Consider the following 27,469-nt stretch of genomic DNA (forward strand, 5'->3'; position numbering starts at 1 on the left):
CAAGAGGCGGAGGCACCCAGGGAAGGCGGGAGGTCCCCGCTGCGGTACGGGATGTCAGAGCAAGAGGCACCCAGGGAAGGCGGGAGGTCCCCGCTGCGGTACGGGATGTCAGAGCAAGAGGCACCCAGGGAAGGCGGGAGGTCCCCGCTGCGGTACGGGATGTCAGAGCAAGAGGCACCCAGGGAAGGCGGGAGGTCCCCGCTGCGGTACGGGATGTCAGAGCAGGAGGCGGCGACACGGAGCGGAAGAAGCCGCCGCGCGTGCACTCCCGAGGCATTGCGCGTGCGTCGCTGCGGCCTCTCCCTGCACAGCGCGGCCTTCCGGGTCAGCATCATCGGGGCACTGCGCACGTGCAGCGCCGCCCCGGGCGGCTGCGGTAGCTCCGGTCAGCCAGCAGGGGGAGGCAGCGAGCACCCCAGACGCAGCTCCTCACCGCACTGCGCGTGCGCCGCTCTCCGAGTGTTTGCTCGTCTCTTGGCGGCCTGCCACCTATGTGCACGCGTTTTTGCTGTGTGCTTTTATGTTTGAGGAGTTTTATTACTGCGTTTTAATCGCACATGCACAGCATGTGAAGTTCATGTGGACGGGTGGGGTCCTCTGTGCTGCACATTTGCAGCCTTCTTATTTGCAGTGTTAATGATCAGAAGAGCCCAGCCCGTGCTTGGGTTTGGAAGGAGTGCAGCAGTGCTCAAGAGGGACGTTTGAAACAAGGCAAGTCAGTGCAGTGCAAACTGGCAGGAGAGGGTGGCACAGAAAAAAACTACTTCACACACAAAAGTCAGAACTGTGACATGGAAAAACATACTCTCCTTCTCACCCCCCACACAGCAGCCCAGGATGGACACTTGGAGCACATCCAGCAGAGCACCGAGGACCTCTGCAGGAGCCACAGCCCTAAAGACTCACGATGGCACTGAACACCTTTGCGCCCTGTCAACCTCACAGCTCTTAAGCGACCCCAGGATGGGAGAGGGCACTCAGTTCTGCAGCTTGTTCCCATTCTCACGTGGATCTGTCATCACTGGCCTCATTAGGGAGCTCTGACCCCACCACTGAGGATCAGGTATGCCTGTGAACTGCTAGAACCAGCAAAAAGACAGTTATTCCTTTTGTCTTGAAACCCAGGGAACAAACGGGGTGCATGCGTGCACGGACAAGACAAAATGCATGTTTGCACAGACACCTGCACGGACACGCACGCAGTGTGCTAAAAATCCGCTTGCATGGACCCACAAAAGCTTGCACAGATAGGTGCTCCCATGGACTGACATCTCACAGCACAGCTACATGTAGAAGACAACTAATCTGGCCACTGCCAGGCTCTACCCTTCTAAAGCTGTAGGGCATCAGGGCTGCAAGGCAGCTCTCCTCTGAGAAGGCAGCTGGGTCTGGTGGCAGCATTCTTCCTAACTGGTGCATTCAGACCCTCTACTCTCCACAAATTCCACCGTGGAATTTCCCCATGTCACTCTTTCATTTGCACTGAAGCTTGACAAGGCTGTAGGACACCAAACATATATATCATTTCAACCCCATTTGTATGTGGAGCTCCTTGCATTGCTTACCTCCATGGAATGGTGTTTGTTACAAAGACTGAAGAAAGAATTTTTAAAAATATCCTTCAAGTCATCAATTTATTAGGGTATCAGAATCCATGCTTGTAACCCTAAATGTATTGAGTGCATATGAAATACTGCTTCACTGTATGACATTTTATTAAGCTGCACCATCTAACTCAGCAAGGATTGAACACTATAATAAACTTCAATTCACCTTCTTCAGAAATGAGTTAGAAACATCTTCACATCTGCCTGGACCTTCATTTTTCAGATGAATGTCCTAGAGGTGTATTTCAACTAATTACTGAATAATACTTGTAAGTGTTGGCATTGAATGTCTGAAGTTACCACAATGGGCATAGAAATACGCCATTTCCTTAGCATTCAATTTTCTTTCAAGTCTTACAGATGACAGGCCACCTCATGTAATGCTAGCAAAGTTAACTCTAAAAATCATGAGTTCATTTTGGCTGGTAAGGCACATCCTTTCGTCTGTACAAGTTAGTTTTACGTACTATAACAAACTAAACTCATGGCATTTCAACATACTGTACTATATGCAGATACATTGTTACTGTGGTAATTACAAAACTATCACATCTCTGTAGGAAATACAATTCCAATACATGTAGAAGAATTTATTGTACCACCATTTGTAGAAAGCATTTTAATCCAAAATGGTCAGAATAATCTTAAATATCTGGGTAAGAATTTATAAACATTAGTAAAGATATACCACAGTCTACAGCTTTCTATGTTTTCAAGTGTAGGTCCTGGTAGAGATCCAGATTTAAATAAAATGGACAATACCAGTAGAGATGCATACCTCTTTTGTCTTTATTTATAAAGAAGTGACAACACTAGAAAACACATTGATAACCAGTGCTTTGAACAGTGAAGGTGGGATCTAAAAAAAGTCTGATTAAATTAAACAACCTTAGGTCTTTGTCAAGTTGCATATCTGCTAGGAATGCTGAAATGCAAGAGTTTATGCCTGCAATATTCCATAATGGAACAGCCACATGATATCAAATATAATCTCAGATTTCCAAACTGGTACATAAAAAAGCCATCACCAAGTATTAAAAGACCGCTGCAAGTTCTTATTGCTTTTTGAGTTAAATAATAATCTTCAAATAAGCCCAAACCCTAACAGTCTCTTCAGTATCTTGCTTATCCTCCTGTTCATTCATTAACAATGGAAGCAATCAGTTACGCGATGCGGCAAAAGAGGCATTTAAGAACACCCAAACAAAATCTATTTAAGTACACGGGCATCCCCACCCTCCCCCTGAAACCCACTATAATCCCTTTGTGCCAGTACAGGAGCAAAACTTGGTAAGACAAAACCAGAGGTCTGACTACAGTAAGAAGAAAACACAAAGGGGGATAGAGCTTCCTTAAATATTCAGAATCTGATGTCTTCCGAAACAAAGCACGACATCCTCATAATTTAAAAAGGGAAGTTGCTTTCTATGTATCTAATCCTCACACATGCTGAGTAGTTCTCAAGTCCAGTGAGCTCCACTGTACAGCAGTTGATTTTGAATTCAACAATGCTTCAAAAACTACAGTAATATTCAATGCACATTTTACTAAGGAGAGGAATAAAACAAATGCATGTTGATGTTCTTGCCAGTTCAGCATTTCGGCAGCAATTCCGTTTGTTTCTTGCAGTATGAAACTTCTACCAGCATCAGTCTTCAGAATCATCTTCAGAAGCTGTTGGAACAATGTAGTGTAATCAGAAGCCTTGACAAAAATGTATGAAATTAAAGTACTTTAGGATGAGTAGAGGAAATAAAGGTGATTTTATAATATTAAACAGCACACTGTAATACCCACCCAAACCTTGAGTAATCACATAGCTTAATTCTTAAATGCATCTCATGTTGGAAAAATACAGCATTTTCTAATCAAAACCCAATAGAACATGCAATATGCAGTGTCCTCCTACTCTTCTTCCTCAAAATAAGAGGAAGAAAACTTAATTACGCCAGAGATTCAACTTTTATGTAGTTCTTAGAGTAGCTAATTCCAGCAGTAGTCAGAGGAGGATATACTCAATCCATTACAGCAGCACCCAACATAAGGAAAAGAAATTACTCACTAGATTAACAATTTGGATACTAAAATACCTAGAAAGATTCAGCAGTCTAAACACAGACTCTTAAATATTTTTTTTTTAGATATATATATATGTATATACAAATATTGTTTAATGCAATCAACCTGGGCCTACTTGGAAGCAGCTCCTCTCTCCACTCCTGTTCTTTCAGCATATGCAAGATGAACACAAAGCCGACATATGCACAGGATTTTGTCATTGCAAGGTGAATTCAAAGACAAACACACACTTGTCAACTATGATAGAAAAGTCAGTACACGCATCTACATTAGGTTTGTAAAATATTAGCTTGTCTGTAACAGGAATTTAGTGTGTCCTCTTAAGCAAGGTCTGCAGGCAAGGAAGTATTTATACTGGAGTAATTTGTTCCATCCCTGAACACAGAAGGAAGAAAAGTCTGACTCCTTGCTTCTTCCGTTCTTAGAAGAGAAACGTAACTGAAGTGCATCAGTAAGAAATCTAGAACTCAGTATTCCTCACCTGCAAGTTAAAGGCTGAATCAAATACAAATTGAATTAAGGAGTAAAATGACACTCAATTTTTCCTCCATTAAGGATGCACATAACTTAGGAATGAATTCAGAATTCAAGTCTACCTTTGACCATTCTGAATGCAGAAATAATCACTTTGAACTTCCTCCTTCACAAACACACACTCCCATTCCTTATAGTATTCCAAATGCATCCTGTGTACTGAAAACCCATATACAGTTGACAGACACTCACATGCACACTAGGAAAAAAAAAGGGTAGACCAACTACCCTTCTACTGCCTACTCAACATGCCCGGAAATAGACCCAGGGTATATTTACCAGAAATTTAGATGTATCAGCATATAGCTTTGAACTTAAACACACTAAAAAAAGCCCTTAGATGAAAAGTAGGCTAATCCTTTGCCAAAATTGGCAACTTTTAGACTTCATTCACAAGGTCTGACAGGTCTGATCAAGCAACCCACACAACCAGAAAGTGTGTGTGAATGGAAAAAACAAAGGGGAGAAGAGGGCAAGAAAGAGAAGAAAAATGGCAATGCAAATGTCTAATTTAAATGCAGTAAAATTCAGTTCTAAATGCTTCTTTCCTACTAAAACTCTTGTGAAAGGCAACAACCTAAAGATCACCATTTATCCTGTAATTACAGATTACCTGAACTACAATAACCAAACTGTAACTACTAAGGAATTTTGTTATCGATTGCAGATAACACTTCTGTAGTCTAAATGACTCTGCTGTTGGGAAATTAATCATGGAGAATTAAAATCGGTTCCCCCTCAGAATAATTCTACTGATGATGGAAAAAGCACTGCTGAGTAAGGTTTTCAGTTATTATGTTCAGTTTATGAATCTTGGCAAGGAGGATTGTACTCATTAGCTTTGCGTTGATCTAATGGGAGGGGAGGGAAGGAGTGGAAGCACCTACTTTCAATATCTTCCATATGTGCCTGAAGAGTTCTTGCAAGGTTAATAAACTAGAAACAAGGCAGAGAGAAAGTAGTTTAAAAGTTGCAAAGTTATCTGCAGAAATTTGCAACAAGTTAGCAAAGTTTTCTTCACTTTTTACATCCCAAAGCTTCACGACAGATCTTGGTTATCCTAACCCATTTGCACAACTTACAAAAAACAATGCAAAATTTAATATAAATCCCCACACATTTGACATGAAATTGCTATTGCACAGTTATTTCAGCTGTAAAATGTTTGTGGTAGCAGCTTGTAACATCATCTCCATGTTCTACAGTCTGTAACACACATCGATTTTGAAACTAGCAAACATAAACACATGTCAGTTTAATGAAAAACATTCCTAAAAACTGTAATGCAGAAAAACATAGTCATGGTAAGGACCTGAATTCGTTAAATCCATTTCATTTAATTCATGACTAGTATGACGAAACAGAACCCTTTGAATGAATGTGGTTCATGAAAAATGCATAAGCACACTTCAAGTTTTTGTTTACGATTAAAATCTTAAGACCAGGATTACTACTAGGCAATGGTGGCGGTTTGATGTTAGAAGCACTTGGTATCAAAACCCAAAGCCAAAATTCCTACGAATAAAACATCTCAGCCAAGTGGCTTTCTTTTGTCACTGCCAATCTGCATCACTGCTTCAGTTAAAAGTCCAAGTACTGAGATACAGCAGATAAAATTAGTTTCCCTGGCTTACTCACGTGCTCGATATCAAATATCAGCACTGATGCTCTCACTGGTTCAAAATGCAGCATCACACATGAAATGATGTAACGCCTCCTCTGATGGGAAACCAGTAAAAATATCTTCTGCAATACACTCAAGCTAACCTGTGCTGGGTGCTGGCTATGGTAAGAGCATTTGTCTTTTATAACCTCTACACTTGTAGCACAGAAACTGGACCACCAAATACAAGCCCTACGTTGGATCTGTACAGAAAAGAGAAGCACTGTTCCAAATACATTAAGAGATTAGACAGAGCACAGTCCTGCCTCTTCCAAAGATCTAATCTAATGTAGTATCTGCTAGCAGTCAACCATTCCCATATGCATTGGATAAGCTTAATATTGTCCCTTCTTTGTATGTAAGCAAAAAACATAAAAATAACGGGCTTTTCAGGAGCTTAGCTGACTAAGAGCACTGATTAATTATCAAGTATCAAATAAAAATGTAGAATACTGGATTTAAGAGTGAATCAGCATGCAGAAAGAACTCTGTATGCTGATCACTCACTGGTTAGAGGTGTACTTAACATGTTCCTAAGCCAGGCCTTTCAAGTGACGAGTCAAATGCAACTAGTAAGAGCTTGGACTAATGCCAGAGAAATCATTCAATCAATCACAGCTACAGGCTCTTGCAGAATGTTAATATTCAAGTACACATTTCGGTGTACTCCAGCAGACAAGCACTGCAAATTCTAGACCTTTGCAATATAGACTTGCATAATGAGAAAAATTAAACAAATCAGGTAGTCCAGCATTCTTAACTGCATGTTTGGCACAGAGAAAGGTTAACATTCCAGTTTTGCATAAATTCACAATAATCATGACAACATGTATGCTAACTAATGAATTACCAACAACCTTGACAAAAAGCATTCCTAGCAGAGTACCTGCAAGTATGTAGTACCTTCAATTTCCAAATGTGGTGCACTGACAAGAACAGCCCATTTTAGACCTAAATTCGTTTAAAAAGTGTGTTTCTTGAGTATCTAACACCTAGGTCACTCAAGCTAACTTTCTGCTTCCAAGTTCTCTGTATGAACAATTCCTGCCAGAAAATCACTGCATACTTACCCTGACACGCGTGCTGGCCTCGTTTGCAGTTCCTAACATATCAGAAAAGCGCTGCTCGCATAAGTGTAACAACACTACAAGGTAGAGACCAGAGCTGATAAATTCATAGTCTGCCTTAAAGGAGATCAAAAGAAACATTCAGAATGTCAGTAATACGTCTGCATATATGATTTGAATAGAACAACAATTAGATTTTAATGGAATCATTACAGATCTATCTATCTATCTATCTATCTATCTATCTATCTATCTATCTATCTATCTATCTATCTATCTCTTGTTGTTCCAAAAGAATTGAGAAAATATAATACTACAAAATTTAAGCTGCTGAAAAGCTATTTATACTTCCGGTCCAACCCAAATCTAATATGCTATCCTTGAAGATTAGAATACAGTTCTACAAATTAAATCTCAGTCAGCATGATTAGTTCAGATGAAAGAATGTGCAAATCAGAGTATTGTATCACTTGGGGAAACAAAACCTACAGTGCTGGTTTCTGCTCTGTGGTCCCAAGGCTTCACAGAAAGCCAAAATAAAGGAATATATTTTAAGAATGTTACAATGTTATAAATATTTGAGAAAATTCCTCTACTTACTAAGATAAGAGAAAAACTTTAAAAATACTTTTGCTGAGCAGATAATTTAATCAATTCTTTAGGAAAAATATTCAAACTTCTTATTTCTATTAAAGTGCAGTGACAGCAACCAATAAGCACTAATTCTAAAATGAGATGATGGCACTCTTGAGAAAGACTTTTCAGAGACTGCCCCAATTGATAGGAATTAAGAGTACTAGGGCAAGAACTTACTCTAAATAAAAAAATGAGAGGCTGGTGGTTTTCCCCAAAATTGATGTCACTTGGTATTTTCTTTAAACATCTGAGGTAGGCTAGTATCATTAGTGTTTGTATATCGTCAGAATACAGCCCAGAGATCAGGGGAAAACACTCCGAGTAAAGTTTATTAAAAACACCAGCTTCGTCTTATTCACTCATTTTTAAATACCACGCAATCCAGTAGTTCTAAGATATTCTATCTGAAATAACAAGAGTAATACCAATGGGCCTTTGACTATTTTTACGTTAGGAAATTATTTGAAGGAGCAGTTAGAAACTGCTACAGCAGTGGCTAGTTTCTACCACTCTAATGAAACAAAAGAAGTTTGTAACTGTGTATATAAAACAACTGCTAAACTGTGTTCAAAAACTGCTAAAACTGATGGCAACTCCTGACTTAATGTGAAATTCAACCTAATCATGCTAGAATTCATACTGCACCAGTATGCAGTGGCAGAGACACTGGATTACAAAGCTAAAAGATGACAGATATGCAAAGAGATATATTACCCTTACTGAAGGCTCAGCTCTAGGAAGCATAACAGGAAGGCAGTGGTAGTCAGAATATTGAGGAGAAAAATCTGTTCCACATTAACATTACTTTATATGCATAACAGTCCTTCTGAAACGGAGATGCATTTGGCTTCTCCAAAGACTGCCCTCCCAGCACTAAAATAACACTTACCAAATAAGGTAAAATATACTAACTTGTTCATTTGCATGTGCCCTATAGAGTTCATGAATGTCAAAGTCTTCCAGATTAAGATTCAACTTCTCCTTGCACAATTCACAAGTTGTCACTGCTTCCAAAGAAGAACCTGGTGGGGAGGCGGGCAAGGCAAAAACTCAGTGTCAAGTTTCAACAATCTATAACATACGACACACTCATATAAACATTAAAAACTCTACATAATTAATGGCTTTATTTTGCAGAGCAAGGTTAGAAGAAAAGAAAGCCTCTAATAGGAATGTAGTGACATCTGCTACTGTCAGAATTTAAACACTGTAGAATGTTTACTCTCTATCCAGCTGCACCTATTTTGCCTCACTCTGGACATAAGATGCCTCTTCCTGCAAATCTGGCATAAAATCGCTTCTTGGGCTTTCTGAATTGTACCATGTAATCCAAATACACACAAAAGTAAGAATATACAAGAATAAAGTTATTGTTAAGAAGCATTTTGTCTTAAGTACCAGTTTTAAAACAGACCCCTCTAGAAGCAACAAGATGAACAAAACAAGTTGATAGTGAACTTATATCTTTATATATAGTTAAATAATTCAAATTAACTTCTTCTACTGGCTGAGGCTTCTAAAACATCCCTACTCTGATGTGTATCCTCTGGTGCCCAGTAAAAAATGTCAGATACTAGCACCTTCCTTTGGTACAAAGTATTTAATGTCTTTGATCAAGCCACCTATTTTTAAGAATATTGTAGATGATACTTACAAACCAGTCAATCAATCTGTTACAAAAATATTTCTACAGCATGCAGTATTTGAAGTGTTTCTTAAAGAAATTCTTAAAGAATTTTATATGCACTTTGAAATAATTTTTGAACAAGCAATTTTAAAGTGCTCTGAATAGGAGTTAGTATCTCAAAAAAAATTTAACATACTTGAGTTACAATTTGAAATCAATTTTGCATTTTCAAATTCCTATCACTGCTAACAGTAAGTTTGGCTGCAGAAGTCTTGAAAAAAAGCACAACCATTTCCATAGGGAAGACTGGGGAACAAATGCCACCCAAAGTGGTATGACTGAAAAGTGGCAGAGCAATTCTAAAGCTACACTTCTGCTATGTTGTCTTTTATCTAACACCTTAGTAGACAACCCCAAAAAATGTAGTTCTCTAAACAAGAAATACAGTTTTTGGAACTACTCACATGAGAAACTGCACAGACACAAAAAGCCTGGAAGTGCCACACTACTTACTGTTTGTCCCCACTTTTCAACCAAATACCTCAGTAAGTGTGATCCTTCTGATAAGCCTCCCTGTGTAACTGGAAGTCTACCTTGGTCTAGAGTTTGCTTTACCTGAATTTATCTTTGACTGCAGCCATTTTTTCATGCACTCCTGGTGAACATATTTCAGACTTCCAGTGCATTTGCATGGCTCTATTAAAAGGTTGTCAGAACTCGCAGAGGACATCTGACAGATTCTGCATAAGTCACCCTCTTCGTCTTCAGAATCTTCTAAAAGCAGGCTGAATAGGATGGAATACCAACAAAAGCTGTGACATTTCATGTAGAACTTTTTATAAGGAAAATTGCACTTATCAAACTATTCTCAAACCTATGAGAATTAAACCAAGTTTCTTTAAAGACAAAAGTGAGAATATAGGTGACAGGGGACTCAGATGCCACCTCATCTAAAGGAAAGTTTTCTTTTAAAGTCATGACTGCAGAAAGCCCTCTCAGGTTAAAACATGTACATTTTACTACTGCAAAAGAACATGCAACCTTACCTTTCTTTAATTTTCTGGAGTCTTTCCGGGTCTCTTGAAGGTGGTATTTTAGACTCTCCACTTTCTTGTCCATCAGACTGATTCCAGCCAGAGGGAATAATATCTACGGTTATCATAAGATTATCAGACAGGCTGCTTCCTAATGTTGGAGGCACTGCAAAGCGAAAGAGAGAACCAGGCAGAATTCCTGAACTTCTTCCACTGGGGGCTGAATCTGGTGGGGAGGAAGTAGCTGTAGAAATAACAGATACTGCAGGTGTTGGTCTGCTAACAGAAGCCCGTGGAGGGTTATGTGATGCTTCAAGAGAGGTCTCCTCACCTGACTCTCTCCTTCTAAAGACATGTTGTGATCTAGCAGTTGTATCAGAGGTAGAGATCCTTGCGGATTCATCTCTCCCTTCTCTTCTTCTTCTGGAAAAGAGAGGTGTACATCTATTCCTCAAAGAGGATGACAGCCAGGATCCTGTGCTCCTACTTTCAGTGTCTGATCTGTAACTTTCCCCATCAGAATCAGAGTTGCGATTCTGTGAAACTCCTGATAAACCCCATCTTCGTCCAAGAAAACTAAACCCCTGAGAAGCTTCGGATGACTGAAGTCCTGGAACTTCCGGAGTTGCAGCTCCATTACTACCTGACAGAGTAGTAGCTTGAACTCTTGGGACAACCATTGACTCTTCAGAACCTAAAGATCTTGTAGGCAATGGGTCTTGGCTAGACCTTCGAGAGAAAAATGTAGATGACATACTAGATGCTAAACGAGACAGCAGCTGTCTGGTTGTGCGCCTCCCTTCACTGTCAGCTGCAGACTCATTCAGTGACCTCTGAGTAGATAAAACCCTTTCGGAACCACTCGAGGAAGGGGTTTCATCTCTAATGGCAGTAAGAGAAAATGCTGGCTGCACACTCCTCTGGGGAGATTCCAATTCATTTCTCCTTTGTCTTGAAGAATAGCTGGATCTTGAAGAGCTCATGTTAGAGTCTCTGTTGAAAAAAGATGGCTGATGATCAGAAGGCAACTGGCGGTTCACGGGTGCATTCAGCCTCAAAGTGCTCAATGAGTTCTCTTTTGGTCTTGCTCCCTCTGCATATGAAGAGGCAGGCCTGTCTTGAAGATCTATTGCAGAAAAGTAGAGGAAAATACTATGACAAGATGTGCTCAAACACATCAGGAAACATTCAAGGTCAGGTTCAACAGGGCTCTAGGCAACTTGTCCTAGCTGAAGATGTCCCTGCTCACTGAAGGGGGACTGGACTAGGGGGCCTTTAAAGGTCCCTTCCAACCCAAACCATCCTATCATTCTTACAAGCATATCTTCTGTAAATGCTGTCTGAGTATCTCAACACACTGAGAAGAATTCCATTGTAGATGAACTGTAGTTCACATGAAGCAGCTGAGGTGGCTAGTCTCCTTCCTCAAACGGCTGCAGTGGAGGGTTGTGGGTGGGAAAAGGGGGAAGGAGGAACAAGCATGGATAGATGAAGGTAGGAAACAGAAGCTCTCTATGTATTCTCAATTTTAAAACTTTCGTCTTTGTAGTTCTGGTGACTTGCTTTTAATGGGTTCTGCATTGCAATCACCATTTACTGCTGAAGATGAGCTTTACTTACCTAGCAGATTCCAGCTAACAAAACATCTGCACAGATGCCAATCATCTATCATATACTTACAATTACACATCAGGGAACACAGATGAGGAGTTAATTTTATAGCACTTAATAGCAGCACTACTGCTAGAAATGCAGCATAGACAGTACAAAGCAAGGTTGCTCACCAATCCACTTCTCCCATTAGGCTCTACCAGGCAGAGTAGTTGAACTGTGCACTTACTAAAAAGTGCTAGGAGTATGATGACATTAAAATATATTCTTCTGTCATGGCAAGACTACAGGGCAAATTCTGAAAGTAGTTTCTATCTTTTCTGCTTATCTTCTCTACTTAGAAACGTGGGGGTTTTTTTTAAACTTCTGCATTACAAAATACCACTAATGCATCTGCAAAACACTGCAGATCAGGACTAATGGTGAGCTTCCCTTGAGACAGCTCTAGAAGGTCACAGCACTCTGAACAGAAAATGAAAATTACAGTGCAGAAGTCCTTACTAGTCCTACTAGTTGCCATGAGACAAACCTCTCACCTCATGTTAAGTGTGTGTTTATTAATTTTTATTTTCAGTGGTCTAGCATTTTTCCCTAAAAACCATTAGAGAACCCAAACAAAAGGAGATAATATGCAGCACCTTTAAGAAAAAAACTTTCCTGGGTCAAATCAACATTATTTCTCTTCCCATACCTAAATACAAAGAGATTTTAAGACAAACAAGAGAAGAGCTTTACTGAGTAATCACAGAGTTAGAGTGGCCACCACCACCACCACTTTCACATGACTGAATGCATCTACAAGCTAGATCATTCACAGACCCTTTGATGGTTTGGTCAATGCATGGAAAGTGGCCAACCAACTTTATCTGAAAGGATACTTTCAAATATATTTTGTGTTAGTGTTTTGAATAAAATATTAAAAGAACATGCCCAGTGAAGTTTTGGAGGCTCCATCCCTGGAAGTGTTCAAGGCCAGGTTGGATGGGGCCTGGAGCAACCTGGGATAGTGGAAGGTGTCCCTGCCCATGGCAGGGGGTGGAACAAGAGGTCTCCTTCAAACCAAATCATTCTGTGATCCTATGAATGTGTTAAGAAACTAAAAGCCATACAAACTGTAGGTTTATGAGCTTTTGGTTACACAAAACATACATGTCGAAGGTGAAAAGTCACTGTTTCTGTAGCCGGGATCCACCAGATTATTAACAGACAGATCTGTTCTTTCTGACTGCGTTCGCTCTCTCATCACATCAGTTCCAAGGGAGCCAAGCATTACCGATGAAGATCTAGGAATCCTACTGCATCTCCATGAGGAATCTAGAAAAAAAAAAAGTAAATAAACCCCCTGTTTTTGTAATAATCTAAAAATACATTAAAACTGGCACTTATGCAGACATTTTTGTTGTTCACATCAAGGGCAAGTGTAACATTACCACTAGGCTGACCAAGGAACCAGCTGCCAACATATGGCTAAGTGCACTCTGCTGACACTGCACTCACTTCATCTTGCAGCAAATTAGTTCTAAAAGCTAAATCAAACAAAACGTCGTAATACTTTTGTGAAGAGTCAGACCCATTAACACTCTTACAGGATGGAAGAGGAAGAGAAGTAGCATCTTGCTTCCTAATGGTAGCTAGTTTTTAAAAAGGTTTCACACTGTAGCAAAACAGCAGCTTGAGACTTAGTAAACGCTGCCATTCTACTTGACACTACTTAAGTTAAATTTCCATTTCTCATAAAAACAGCTGATGAAGCTTAAATGCAGTTTAGACACAACTTTAAGAACAATGACTAACACCGTCCTTGTTTATATTACAGAGTGAAACACTTCAGTGTAAAAAGAGATCTTGTTTTTTGTTAACTCAAACAACTGCATAGTGAACTGTAGATACGTCAGCTGTGGACAAAAAGTCTTGTTCCAAAAGAGTTGTCTTCAATGGCTCTGAAAAACTCACCTTGAAATCGTTTCATTGCTAACTTAGAAAATCAAATTTAAGCACTCATTGGTCAGCAGTGCGAGGACTAACCAATGTAGAAATGGAAAGATAAACAGTCCTACACCATAATGAGAAATGTTAATGGTTGCCATTTTATTAACACAGTAAGAAAGTATCAATAATACTGAGGTTTGAGCAGGAATTGATTAATTTTTATTTGAAAAACCCATTAATTCATACTCACAAGGGCAATCTGAATTAATCTTATGATCTGTATCATATTACTTTTTTTTAGTAATATTTTCAGTGTAAGGTTTTGACCATTACTTCCTGAGCTTTAGACTTCTGTGGGCATACTGCATAAATTCTGTCTACCCAAGTTTCACAAACTTACAGCTTTTAAGGAAAATCTCAGGTCTTCCTGAAAAAGATCTTAGTGTAGAATGTTTCTTTAGCCAGGACCTAGAGAATTAATTCAGGCCCTGCTAAAAAAGGAACACTTTCCTCCCCGACCCATAACAATAGTGCCCTAACCAGGCATGACACTGTGCTAGAACATATTGCTAAGTATGGTAAAGATTTCCTTTCTGCTGTCCCTGGCACACACTGGTGTATCAACACCATTTGACTCATGAAATAAGAGCAGCTGCACTCATGAAATCTTAACCAATTAAGGTACGTTTGAGCCATGAAGTTCAGCTTGACCACAGATGGAATAGGTACAGGTAATAATTCTGAAATTATATGAGTACAACTGGATTTTCAAAAAACCATGTTAACAGCACACTTGGAACTTTGGATACTGCTATCATTGTGAACATACTCTTCAGACAGGAATAAATTTTTATTACTTAAGAAAGATAAAAAGCGTAATATTTGAAGCAAGTATTTTAAAACTTGATAAAACCTGATCTTACTACTCAGACAATTTGGATGTAACTCACCTGAAAAGGCAGCCAAGCCATTACTTCTCACAGAAGAGGTAGATGTACAAGATAGTTTAGGTCTCTTTGAATCACTATCTTGCTGCTGGCTATGCAGTCTTGAATATGCTCCCTGAGTTCTCTCAGACTCACCATAACACCCAGATGTGAAATGAGAGGAAGAAGATGTAGACTGAAATAACATTAAAAAATAAATTACATAGTATAACAGTTACACTGCACAAAAGTGCATGCGATGTAAAACTCACAAAAATTGTAAAGAATAACTTTAGATACAAAACCTTTTTTCAAAAACTAACATAGGAATTATACTTGTGCTCAATTAGTATTTCCAGCTTTACCCAATACAGTCCTACCAACAGAAGTCACTTTCTATAACATTCAACATCGTATTTCCTTTACAGATAGATTTGGCTTTCAACCAAAAATTGCTGTAAAAAGGGGAAAACAACCCATATGCCTGGCCTGTAAGATGCTATAAATACAATCAAATATAGCTTTATAGATCCTTTGCTCTCTAGAAATGGCCAAAGCTGAAGAGTTACGTTATTTTATTTAACAGTTTAACTAATCCAACTTATTTGTTATCAAGCTAAAATATAATTAGCTAAGGAGTAAGCTTCAGGAAAACTGTTTAAAACAAGTATATTTTGATTACAATAAGTTCAAGTGCAACTGAAGGAATTCAGAGTAAGGAACAGGTACAAACCAATTTTTCCAGTTTACAGCACTGGAATAAAACAGTTTTCAAAAGCTAGCACTATAGGACTTAGGGAAAAAAAAAATCGAAATAGCCTACAAAGCTGCTCATATGGTTACTTACAGTCAAGGCATGCATTTTCTATTTGAAATACATCGAGTTTATTTTTTCATATAAAAAAGAAAAAGTTGAGCTCAGTCAAACAGCTGAATTGAATTGAGCTTTTTGTCTTCCCAGAAACTATCAACAACCAAGATCTTTTAAAGATCAACAAAATTAGAATATGTTATATCTGTGTTTTATTTCTACTTAGTTATGGTTTTTACTAAGTTTAAGCCACAACTTCTTACTCTTTCAAACTAAGAAGTCTCTTAAGTATTTCCCTTATCACATCATAAAAAAACAGATAGGGGAGACAAGCTAACATCAGAAACCAAGTACAAAGCCAGGTTACTTTCCCTTATTTATCTTCTATTTAACTTATCTTTTAATCATTTACGACTTGATATGTGGAATTTTCAGAGTGTCTTCCACAAGACTTACTTGCATTAGAATTTACTTTAAAAGAATAATTAACCTTAATGGGGAAAAAAAAAGGGTTTTCACCTGGAAAACTACAGCACTAATTTAACTAGATAGGTAGACCACTTAGAACCACAGATTCCATTTGCATTTAAACTGTATGTAGCCATCTACCATGATTTCCCCTGAAGGCCAACACGTGCACACTTGTTCTTCCCTCTTCACCCCCTGATATCTCAGTGTCTTCACCTTCAAGTCACCTAAGAAAACCAACACCTCTTTAACAATGCGAGCACTGTTACGAACCCAAAACCTTTTCACTTTGAAAGTGCGCAGAATTTTTATTTCGCTATCGTCCCATCTAACTTGCTCAAAGTTTTCTGCTTTTCCTATCTTAATAGTTCTACTGTGCTTTACTGTCAGTGTTTTACTGTCACTGTACAATACATAAGCATGTCACAAGCAAATGACTTTATTCTTGGGAGCTAAAAAAGCAAATTCTAGAACATAGTTAAGACAAACTATTTGGGCCTGAGTCTTGAATCTCAAGTAACTATTCTTTCACATTATGATCTAAGCAGCATTTAAGTAAGAACAAGCAGACTATAAACTAGATCTCCCAATTAAATTTCCTAAAGCAGGTCTCCAAACGCATGAACTTCGTCTTAACTCACAAAGCTAGTAGCATCCAAAAAACACCGCCCTGGAAATACCTGAGGGAACAAGTATAAATAATAGCAACTTTGCCACCAACAGGACTATAACATGTCCTGAGATTCTAATCACTCCCTCCTTTTTTCTTTTTACTAACTTCAAATGTATTTCTTAACTCTTAGTAAAACTAACAGACAATGCTATTTTCATCCTCTGAATGTTTTCTAACACTGTTATCTTCTAGCTTTTGCTCCATCTTGAATTAGTAAGATTTACTTATCTAGAAACATTATAGAGAGGACCTGCTGGCAACTTTTCAGATTGGGAAGACTAAAGTAAAACCCTGGGGTTTCAATATTTTTTCCCAAGTATCACACATTAACAGTTCTCACCAATCTGCTTCTGCCTCCCAAAAATCTTCCAGAATGAGGGTGATCAATGGTCCCTGAGTAGCGAGGTGGAGATGACGCTGTAAGCTTCCAAGGAGTTTCACGGCTGTCCCTTTCTCCAATACTCCAGTCTCTACTGGAACTATTCAATACACGGGATTCCTGAAGAACAACATGATTATCATATGCATCTTGTAACTCAGAAATAACTCAGTATCTGATCTGAATATTGAAAATACAGGGAAGTGGAATCAGTAACAAATCTGGAAACATTTAATAAGAAACCTTGAGGGATAGCCAACAAATGAAACAGGCTTAGAGAGAACCACTGGCAAAAGGAGATTTTTGTTGTTTGTTTTTGGTTTTTTTAAGTACTTTATAGCAGCTCCTTCATCTCTCCTCTGTTTTGACCTAGGACAATAAAAAGTTGAAGTGTAAGGCCTTTGTCGCTGCAGCAACAGGGCAGAATTAAGGGCCTCATTTTTAAGTGTTATGCAAAAACCCCTACAGGTGTAGAAAGGGTCTCCATGACAACAAAAACACCTCTTTGGCCACTAAAGCAAGCTGAATTTCAATTAATAGATTATAACTGAGGAAAGAGACTGCAATTTAATTTGCTCCATAGAATAATCATGGAGATTAGCAAAACGAATAGCAATAACAGAAATGCAACCATTTTATTAACACTAAGCAGCATTTTTAAGTGATTATTTGTCCATTCTCTTTCTATAAACTATTAATACTACAAACAAACACAGCAGTTGCCATCACCATTTCTTAAAAGCAACAACGAAGCATTCAAAACCAACCAATAGAATACAAAAATCTCAGCTTGTTTTTTTCCTTCAGTTCAGCCTAAGACTACTTAACATCCCTTGTCAGAACTTGACAATAAAGCCCTACATAAGGTATTCTGGTTATGGTCTCTATTTTCAGTAGCTGAAAAATGTGATCAGGAAAACATTCAAAACAATTTTATAAACTACTCTTGACCCTATGCCTCCACTGAAAAAAACCCCAAAACTCATAATTCATTTGTCATAAAATGTTTACTGTGTTGTATTATAAAGGATGGGAATTTTTTTCTCATATCGTGACACTGATTTTTGTATTTTAAAGTTACCTAGCAACAACACTATATCCCGACACATCTGATTAGTTTACAATTAACCTCTTTGTTATGCCTCCTCAGATAAGCAGAGGCTAATACCCAGATGGATCTCAAAAGTGCATGACGTATGAGAATTCCATACCTGTATGAAAAAAAAAGGACAACAAACCCACCCAACAGAAACCTTTCTTATTTGTTATCTCTAATCAAAACCAAACACAAATATGACTGATCTGTCCCAAAAGTTTTTGAGTTAACCTATAATCAAGTGTTCTCTTTATAGAAATTCTGTATTAAAAATCCAAGTCCTGTTTATACCCAAAGAATTACTGATAGTCAAATTTTTTCTTCTAAATGACAAATTTTTAATTATTTGTAACTGAACTAAATCTTAAATACTTTAAGGTACGTTTCTGAATGGATTAACGAAGTGAAAACACCTGTAGTCCTTTGCATTCCTATCTGACTGGACTTAAACCTTCTTGCTTCTGTCTCTGTAATCTTAATCTGCAAGGAATAATGCAATTTGTTCCTACCAGCTCTGTAAGCACCAAAGGTTAGTCAAGAGGGAGAGCTTCCCTATGGTTTTATCACTAAGCAAAAGTCTTGTATAATGTGCTCTCAGACTACCTTCTACAAACTGGGAGTGGAAAAAAGGGGTACAACACAAACTTCTATACAAATATTTTCCCTTCTGTTTTAACTGGCAAGTGTTATGAGATCATTCCTCAGTGCAGAATCTCTTTGCTTAACAGGAAATAGTCAAAAGAACACACAGTGCAGTGAGCACATTGCAGTTCATGTAATAAATGAAATAATGAAAGGTACATTGTGTCAAAATCCTTTTACAGCAGTAACAGATCAAATTTCACAGCACCAGGTCAGCTGAAGACTTCTCTTCTGATCAATGGCTTTCAGTATACACACACTGTGTGTGGACTATGTCCATAAATCTCCACAAAAGAGTAAGACTTTCTGATTTGCTTTTGCTGAGCAGCCAGACAGCGAAACACATGTAGGACTCCAAAACATAAAAATGACTGACAACTGCTTCCCCTTGTACATTCTCTATAGCCTATATAATAACAAGCACATGCATGTTAGAGGTAACAAAAACATAACACACATACATTTAACTGTGCTAAAAATAATGTTCCATTACTTCTAGAACTGTTTCTCAAAAAGGTGTTATATAATACAACACCCCAGACAGCTTGTCAGCAGGGACCAAACTCTCAACCATTTTTTTTTTTTTTTAAAAGATGAACATTTAATCCCAGAGTTAAATTTCTGCCATTTCAAAGACCAAAATGGGGTTACATTTCTGGGCCAAAAACTGAGGAGGGAATTGCTGACAGGAGCAGAAAAAAAGCACTAAGATAATTGAGCCAAACTGCTATCTGTTGCTTCCAAGTGTGAAAAATAATTTCTACAGTAGTTTAATATCTGCTTCCCATAATACTCTCCCAAACTGCAAGTACCTGAACAGTGTGAATACTTCCTCTTGAGCACAGCTCTCCTTCCCCACAAACATAGTTCGGTTAGTGTAAAATGCTGTTTGTGAAATAGCAAAAGGCCTTTTTTTCAGTCCCATGTAGTGCACACAAAGCCCAGCTGTCCTAACGTACAGACATGACAGGCTAATGTGAGTCTGTGTTGGTTTTGCACAGCCTGGTTTTTGGTGGCTGGGGGGCCACAGAGGTGGCTTCTGTGATTAGCTGCTGGAAGTGTCCACCTTGTTTGGCAAAGCCACTTCCTGATGGCTCTGAAGATGGATGTGCTGCTGGCAAATGCTAGGCCAATTACAGATGATGCTAACACACCTCTGTGATAACAGATTTCAGAAGAAATCAAAACAAAAGTAGAGATGCAGATTTAATTCAAGGCACAACAGAATAGGAGGTGAGAACGTGTGAGGGAAAACAACACATTGACACCAAGGACAGGGGAGAAGGAAGGGGACGAGGTGCTCCAGGCGCCAGAGCCGAGACTTCTGCAGGCCCTGGGGAAGACCACTGATAAAGCAGCTGTGCCACTGCAGCCCGTGGGTCCATGAGGGATGCAAAGATCCACCTGCAGTCTGTGGAGGAGGTGCTCACACTGGAGCAAATGAATTCCTGGAGGAGGCTGTGATCCAGTGGGAGACCCAGTGGAGAGAGAGGGCCCCTGCTCCCAGGCTGGAGCAGCCTGTCCTTGGAGGACCTCATTCTGTGGAAGAGTGACCCACACCACAGCAGTTTTGGGAGGACTGTTGCTCGTGAGAGTGGACCCACACTGCAGAAGTTCATGGGGAACTGTCTCCCATGGGAGGGACCCCATGGCCTCAGAGGGGAAGGACTCTAAGCCAAGCGGAAGAAAAGCTCAGGCAACAAATTGACCAAAACCCCCATGCTCTGTCTCCCTGCACTGTCATAGGGAAGAAAAGAGGGGTTGGGAAAAGAAAAGGTGTTTTTCAGGGCTTATTTTACTTCTCTTTATCCTCCTCTGATTTTGCTAGCAGTAAATCCACTTTGTACCTTAAATTTAAGCCTGTTTTGCCCTTGGAGTATTTTCTCCCAGTCCTTATCTGAACTCATGAAGCCTTCATTAAGTTTTTCCCTCCTGTGCCCAGCTGCAGCAGGGGAGAACGAGTGAGCGACTGTTGTGGATGCCTGGAATTTGGCCAGTGTCAAACCACGACAGAGTCTAAAGTTCCTCTTCTTACCTTTTCAAAATATAGACACAAGAGATGCTGCAGAATGGTACAGCCTTGTTAACTGACAACATAGTCCTGTACTTTTTGCATCACCAACACATCAAGCGTCTTGCCCTACACATGTCAAAGTTCAAACAAAACCCTCACCTTTCCCTCAACAGAAAACCCCATTTATCCAGGTTTAAGATGGCAGTGACTCATAAAAAAATAGATCCATATTATCAGGATGCCCTCTCATTCATTAAACAGCTGATTTCTAAAGGTGCAGCTACAAACAAGAACAGGTAAAACCAGAAAATCTAGAACTACCAGTTCACTGATTACTGTCAATGGCTTGGTTAGTAAATTCTTGCATTTTAACAATTTTGTCTGAGTTTTGGGGCTTTTCTTGGTAAAAAGACACATTTAAAATTACTTATATTTTATAAAAACAATAAAAATACATTACCTGGTATCCAGATTCTAATCTCCATGAAGATTCTCTTGTACTATATGCACCAGATAAACCGTTTCCAGTTCTGGATCCTAGAGGAGAGTTGGAAGCCTGAAGAGATATCCTGCGAGGAATTCTTGAGGGTTTTGACTCCATTCTTTGTATCCTGTACAAGGACATACTGATCATTTTTTCTCACAGATGCAGGGAACTCATGCGTAATAGGCACAGGTCATTCTGGGTGTAACATAAATATGATTCACACAGACAAATATTTACACAGTGCTTTGGTCTGACTGTGCATCAGCAAAATGAGGAAACAAGTTCTTATCCTATTTTTTCTAACCTCTTTACATCTCCTCCCATCCCTCATTAGAAAACTACAGTCCCTTTTATGATTTGGTACGATATATTCTTGCAATTATAAATGTAAGAGGTATTCCCTTAAGAACCACACAGTACTCATACCAATGCAAAATGAGTCAGGAACAGATTACTCAGATTTCTTAAATTCATATACTGTGTTTTTGCTAATGAACTGCATCCCCATCCATCACTTGCAGAAATTATATTCAGACTTATTCCTCAGGGTTGAAATTGTGAAACTTCACCCTCCTGTGAAAAAACACATCTGCAGCCTATCTGCCTTCAGCTTCTCCAAAGACAACTCCCATGGAAGCTAACATATGCAAAGGAACTCAGGGTATCTCACAACAGTATTCATAAATTCACTTCTCACTTGCTGAGTGTTTATCTGCCTTCTGCTATTCCTAGGAATTTCAAAAGAAATGCTGGTGCCTTTTCCACATGAGAAGCGCTCCTATACATATCCCTGTCCTTGAAATGGTACCTGATTTAACGTTTACCTAGAACTCCAGACAGTTAGATTCTTCCTTCTCAGGACAGTACAGACAGAAATAGACCACAAACCGTAGCTCTTAAAAAAATTTAAGGAAACTACAGTATCCTCAACGGTGCAGTACGGAAGAGTAGCATGACACATAACAACTCAAAAGGATGGCTGAGACTCCCACTGATACAGAGTGATTTGCCAAAGTGTTGCAGTCTATTTAACCATTTCTAATTCTGGCCCAGCCTTCTGAGAATAAGAGTAAACTATACAGATAAAAAAAACCCTATCCAGCAACAAAGCACATTTTTTCCACAATTCAATCATGCTCATCAGTACCACGCTCAGCAAAACTCTGCTACATCAACCCTGAAACACTTCACATCTGGCTGCAGTTTCAAGGTGAGTCCACATACTCACAACTTTTCATCTTTGCTCAAGGCATGCTGAATTACATATTATACTTGGTAAAAGACAGTTAGTTTGTAGAGAAGTTCACTGACTTCTCTAACAGTTGGGACAGCTGAGGTTAGTTTCCTTAACCACTTTTTTCATGCATGTTCAGTTGTTAGCTAGCTTTACAACAGCAGCCAAAACACAAAGTAGACAAAATACTTAATCGTGCAAGTAGGACTTTCAAGTATAGCAAGCTTAAGTGATTGTTTACCTTTGTGCGCAGAAGAGCTACTGGTTTGTATTACAGAGGACACCTGCTTCTAGACCACACTTCCAACACTAGTAACCCATTTGTGTTTGCAAAAGCCATCACCAGGTAAACAAGATCTGGTTAGGAATCTGAAATGCTGACTTGTCCAACTTTGCATTAATATACTGAATTAATTAATTAATCTTCCAGATCACATTTAATACCTTTGGTAAATATTCAGCAATTTATGCAACACTCACATTGTAAACACATCTGTATCCATAAGAATTATCTAAGCAGCAGTCCAGAGTTCAAAAGAACAGTTAACTGTAGAAATTTAAAAGAAATTGAGGACAAGCCTAATTATCTAAACAACACCACTTCAAGTGGATCGTTAGTTCAATAAAATGTAACAATCATTTATTTCTAAACTGTAATGACAGTTAATTTGACCTTCAGAATAAACTGCTATAATGTGCTCTACAAGTTTAGTACTTGTATGAAGCTGCAATAAGTGTTAACAACTAAGTATCAAAGTTGTAAACTGTGAAGTTAAAATAATATCACAATAATATAGACTAGAGTGTAGGCTGGACAGGACAGCCTTATGCCTTGACGAGATCCGACACTCAAAGCACTGCTTGTCTATGTTTTACCCTGATATAAAATACAAGGAACAAGCACACAGAATAATGGATCCAATTCTGTACTATTAAGTACTTGACAAAGAGTGCTGGTATTATCTCCTCTATTATGGACCATTCTGTTTCTGAATCACTTTGTTTCAGACAGGTGTGGAACCAGATGAATTAAACAGCATAGGTGAAAGACATGGACACATAGAAAATGCAGAGGTTCAAGAAGGGGTGAAAGTTCCTACTAGTAGGAATTAATGTCCAAATTAATCAGCAAAGAAGACAGAAGTACAAGACAACTTCAAAGACTAAATTATAAATCATCTAATACTAATAAAATTGGTTATGCACCATCCACAGAACAGAAAAAAATAAGAGCATTCACACAGAACAGGACAGGGTGGAAGAGTGGACACCAGAGCCAATTACCTGAAGAAGATGAAATGGAGTCCAAAATTAGCAAATTGCTCCTACAGATACACATAAATAGGCACAAGACTAATTTTCTCCTTCAGTCGTAGCCCCAAGAGGACAGATAACATTGGCCATCAGCCTAATCTTGTAAATTAGCACAGGTTGTGATTTCAATCCAAGTATGTCAGGATAATACTATCTACAGAGTATTTTTTTCGTACAAGTGAATAAATCTTCCAGAATCTATACTCAAAAAAAGGTGTTCAAACCACGTTAAGGCAGCACAATAGAAAAGGCAAAATTTAATGTGTTAGTTTACGTATATACACTATGATTAATTTCCTGCATACAACCTTACATTTTTTTCTGCAGTCTTTGCTTCAGCCAGCAAATGAGAAGGATCTGCTATAAAGATCAATCAGTCATGTAAGAACAGGCATTTGACATCTGCCGTGTCTGATGCAGAAGTGAAAAGATGCTAAATAAAAAGCCTTATGATCTAGGCAAAGAAATTCTGATCAAGGAAATAGGATTTTACCTTTCAATAAAGATGCAGTGACACAAAGCATACCATTAAGATGAGTCATTTTTTAAAATCTGCTGCTCCAGAGCTCTTCAATTTCTGGGCATCCATTATAAAATTTACTTGCAATCCAACTAGTAGACATCATAGAATAGCTTGAACTGGAAAGGATCTTTAAAGGTCATCTAGTCCAATCACCCTGCAACGAGCAGGGACATCAATGAGAGCAGATGGCTCAGAGTCCCATCCCACCTGAACCCTGCATGTTTCCAGGCACAGAACATCCACCACCCCTCTGGGCCCATGGTTCACTACGCTCATCATAAAAAATGCCTTCCTTAAATTTATTCCTTGTGCTATCACAACAGGCTGTACTAAATGTCTGTCCCCATCTTTCTTATGAACTCTTTTTAAGTACTGAAAGGCTGCAATGAGGTTTCCCCAGAGGCTTCTCCTCTCCAGGCCAAACAGCCCAAATTATTTCAGCCTTTCCTCATAGTTTTACTCAGATGGACAGAGATGAAGCTGAAGTCAATGGACCTATGATGTCCATTTACTAGATAGACAAAACTAGATCTAGGCATTTCACCTCTGGTGATCAACGCTAGTAAGATGTCTTTTGGGTTTTGGTGTTTTTTCCCCAGAGTTCTCTGAATACCATTTAAGCACTGTACCTTGAAAGTCTGAGATGCAACTGTCTTCATAGGTGGCTTGAAAACAAAACACATACAAGGCTTATGCTTATCATGGTAACACAATGAGGTGGTTATAAATAAGGTGAGCATGTTAAACTATCACAGAGCACAGGACAGAGCCACACAATGGTCTCATGCTAAAAAACAACTACATATTAAAGCCACAACTATATTTGTCTGCAAGGGGAATATTGTCTTGTACACAATATTTCAGAATGAGAATGATTCCCTTTCACAGTACCATCATCTTAAGGGTCTTCCTGAAGAAAAACACTCAAAAGCTCAAGCATTTTGTTTGCACACACAGGAATTCAACAAACCCCAAGCTGTAATTAACATGCTGTAGTGAGTTCTATAATGACAAAGTAGACACCTCAATTTACACAGAAGGTAGTGAGACCAAAAAATACTTAAATTCCTTCTCTAAGGAAATTATAATAATCATCATAGTAACAGAAATTAGGTTGTAGTCTGAACTGATTAAAAAACTGGTTGTTGCCAAAAAGTAAAGGAACACCTTACTCGGATATCACACCTGATGTGTCCTTCATTGAGAATCCTCAACAGATTAACCAGTGAAAACATACTTCTGACTTCTCCATTATTTCAAGACCATTCGTGCTCATACTCAACAACAGAGAAATGAGAACGTGTACAGCAAGATGAGCAGCACTCTTCTCATCAAAGCAACATATTTCATCAGCTTATGCCATGTTACACTACTTAGCAATAAAAACCTCATAAAAAAATCTGGAAACAACTCTAGAGACTCCTGAAATAAGGGACATACGCAAATACCTCTCAAAACTTGGTCAAAAAACAAGTTCTGAATGAAATGTTAAGTCTTACTGAAATAAAACTTAAAGTCATACCTGAGAAACAGATGACCAACTTCAAAAAGGAGGTGGAGCTGCACAGCCTATTTTCAGCACACAGATCAACTGTCCTGCCTTTCTTGATCTGTCACCCCTCCAACAGCATTCCAAAATATGAACTAGCCCTTATACAGCCATGGATGGAGATAACAAAGCAATACAAGATCCAAGAGGTCTCTGAGAGAAAGCAATGCAATCTCAAAAGACTAAATCGATTGCCTCGATTCCTTCAGCTTCCATGATTACCACCAGTTTTAAGCAATCTTGTACCCTCCATCAGAGGGAAGCATAAGCTTCACTGCCTGCTCCTAAATTCATTCTTCTAGCTTGGAACTGCACTGACACTTCTAAGACTCGAGCTCTCATGTCTACATGCTTTTGTGTGGTTTAACACAAAACTATTCATAAGATTTTCTCCCGAGCAACCTGTGCTCGTGTGTCTTCCTCGGGGCTTACTCACAGTCACGTTTTTATGATAAACAAGACAGTACTCACGAGTCTTTCAGATTGTGCAATTCTTCTTTACGGGTATTTTCTCAACCTTCAGTGTAGTGAAATTGACAAATAACTCAGAAGCCTCTCAGAAGCCAAATGAGGAGCAAGAATATTTACAAATGGTTGCCCACGCTGCCGCGGCTGGTGCCCTAATGCTGGGCTGTTCCCGCAGCCAGCAGGCGCTCCGCAGAGCCGCCGTGGGCACCGCACCTCCCCCGCCAGGCCCCGGGGAGCGGCCCGCACAGCTCGGGCCCGGCCGGCGCCCGCGGCCGCACCCGATCCCGCTGCCCAGTCAGCATCCGGCCCAAACGCCTGGCAGAGGCCGCGAGGAGGGCGGACAGGAACAGGGGGCACCAGGTGTCACACGGCCTCGCTAGGCGAGCGGGCGCAGAGCCGAGCGGCCGTTGGGGGCGATGGCGGAGAGAAGGGTGGGTGGATCGGTCCCAGCACGGCACAAAATGGCTCCCCCGGCCCTGGCGTGAGGCCGCTGGGGCGGGCGGGGCCCCGCAGCAGGCGCGGCCCGAGCCGCACCGGCCGCCGCGGGCGGTCCGTACTCACCGTCACGGCCGGGCCGCCGCGCGGGCCGGACCGGGCCGCCCGCTCGCGCCGCTCCCACAACACAATGGCGGCGGCGCCAGACCGCCCGCCTGCCAGGCTCGCCCACTCCCAGCTCTCGCGAGAGCTGCGGCCGGGCAGGCCAGCCCCGCGGAAGGGGCGCGGTGAGGGCGGAGCCCTGAGGGCCGCGGGCGGGCCGCGGGCGGGCCGCGGGCGGGCCGCGGGCGGGCCGCGGGCGGGCCGCGGGCGGGCCGCGGGCGGGCCGCGGGCGGGCCGCGGGCGGGCCGCGGGCGGGCCGCGGGCGGGCCGCGGGCGGGCCGCGGGCGGGCCGCGGGCGGGCCGCGGGCGGGCCGCGGGCGGGCCGCGGGCGGGCCGCGGGCGGGCGCTTAGAAACCCTGCTGGGAGTGACGGAATTCCTTTTTGTGCGCGGAGCAGCGTCCTCGGGGACGTCCGAATCGTCTTCCACGTTCAGTCTGAAAACTGCAATACGGTTTTCTTTGAGTTTTCTGTGTCACATTTTCTTTATTGCCTGAACCCTGT

At 40.3% G+C, this 27,469-nt stretch overlaps 1 protein-coding gene across 1 annotated transcript; it reads right to left on the reverse strand.

Moving 5' to 3' along the window:
• Nucleotides 1–2,378: 2,378 nt before the first annotated feature.
• MARCHF7 (membrane associated ring-CH-type finger 7) lies at nucleotides 2,379–27,040 on the reverse strand. Its single transcript, XM_014249457.2, is given in 11 exon segments — nucleotides 2,379–3,173; nucleotides 3,176–3,281; nucleotides 6,954–7,067; nucleotides 8,499–8,608; nucleotides 9,829–9,998; nucleotides 10,260–11,373; nucleotides 13,008–13,172; nucleotides 14,738–14,909; nucleotides 17,006–17,164; nucleotides 21,257–21,407; nucleotides 26,933–27,040. Coding segments are annotated over 10 exon segments (2,304 nt in total). The 5' UTR covers nucleotides 21,398–21,407; nucleotides 26,933–27,040; the 3' UTR covers nucleotides 2,379–3,120.
• Nucleotides 27,041–27,469: the final 429 nt, after the last annotated feature.

The sequence above is a fragment of the Pseudopodoces humilis genome, chromosome 8 (assembly GCF_049639895.1).
Source record: "Pseudopodoces humilis isolate 2021_Gansu_Grassland_sample_001 chromosome 8, ASM4963989v1, whole genome shotgun sequence".
NCBI lineage: Eukaryota > Metazoa > Chordata > Aves > Passeriformes > Paridae > Pseudopodoces > Pseudopodoces humilis.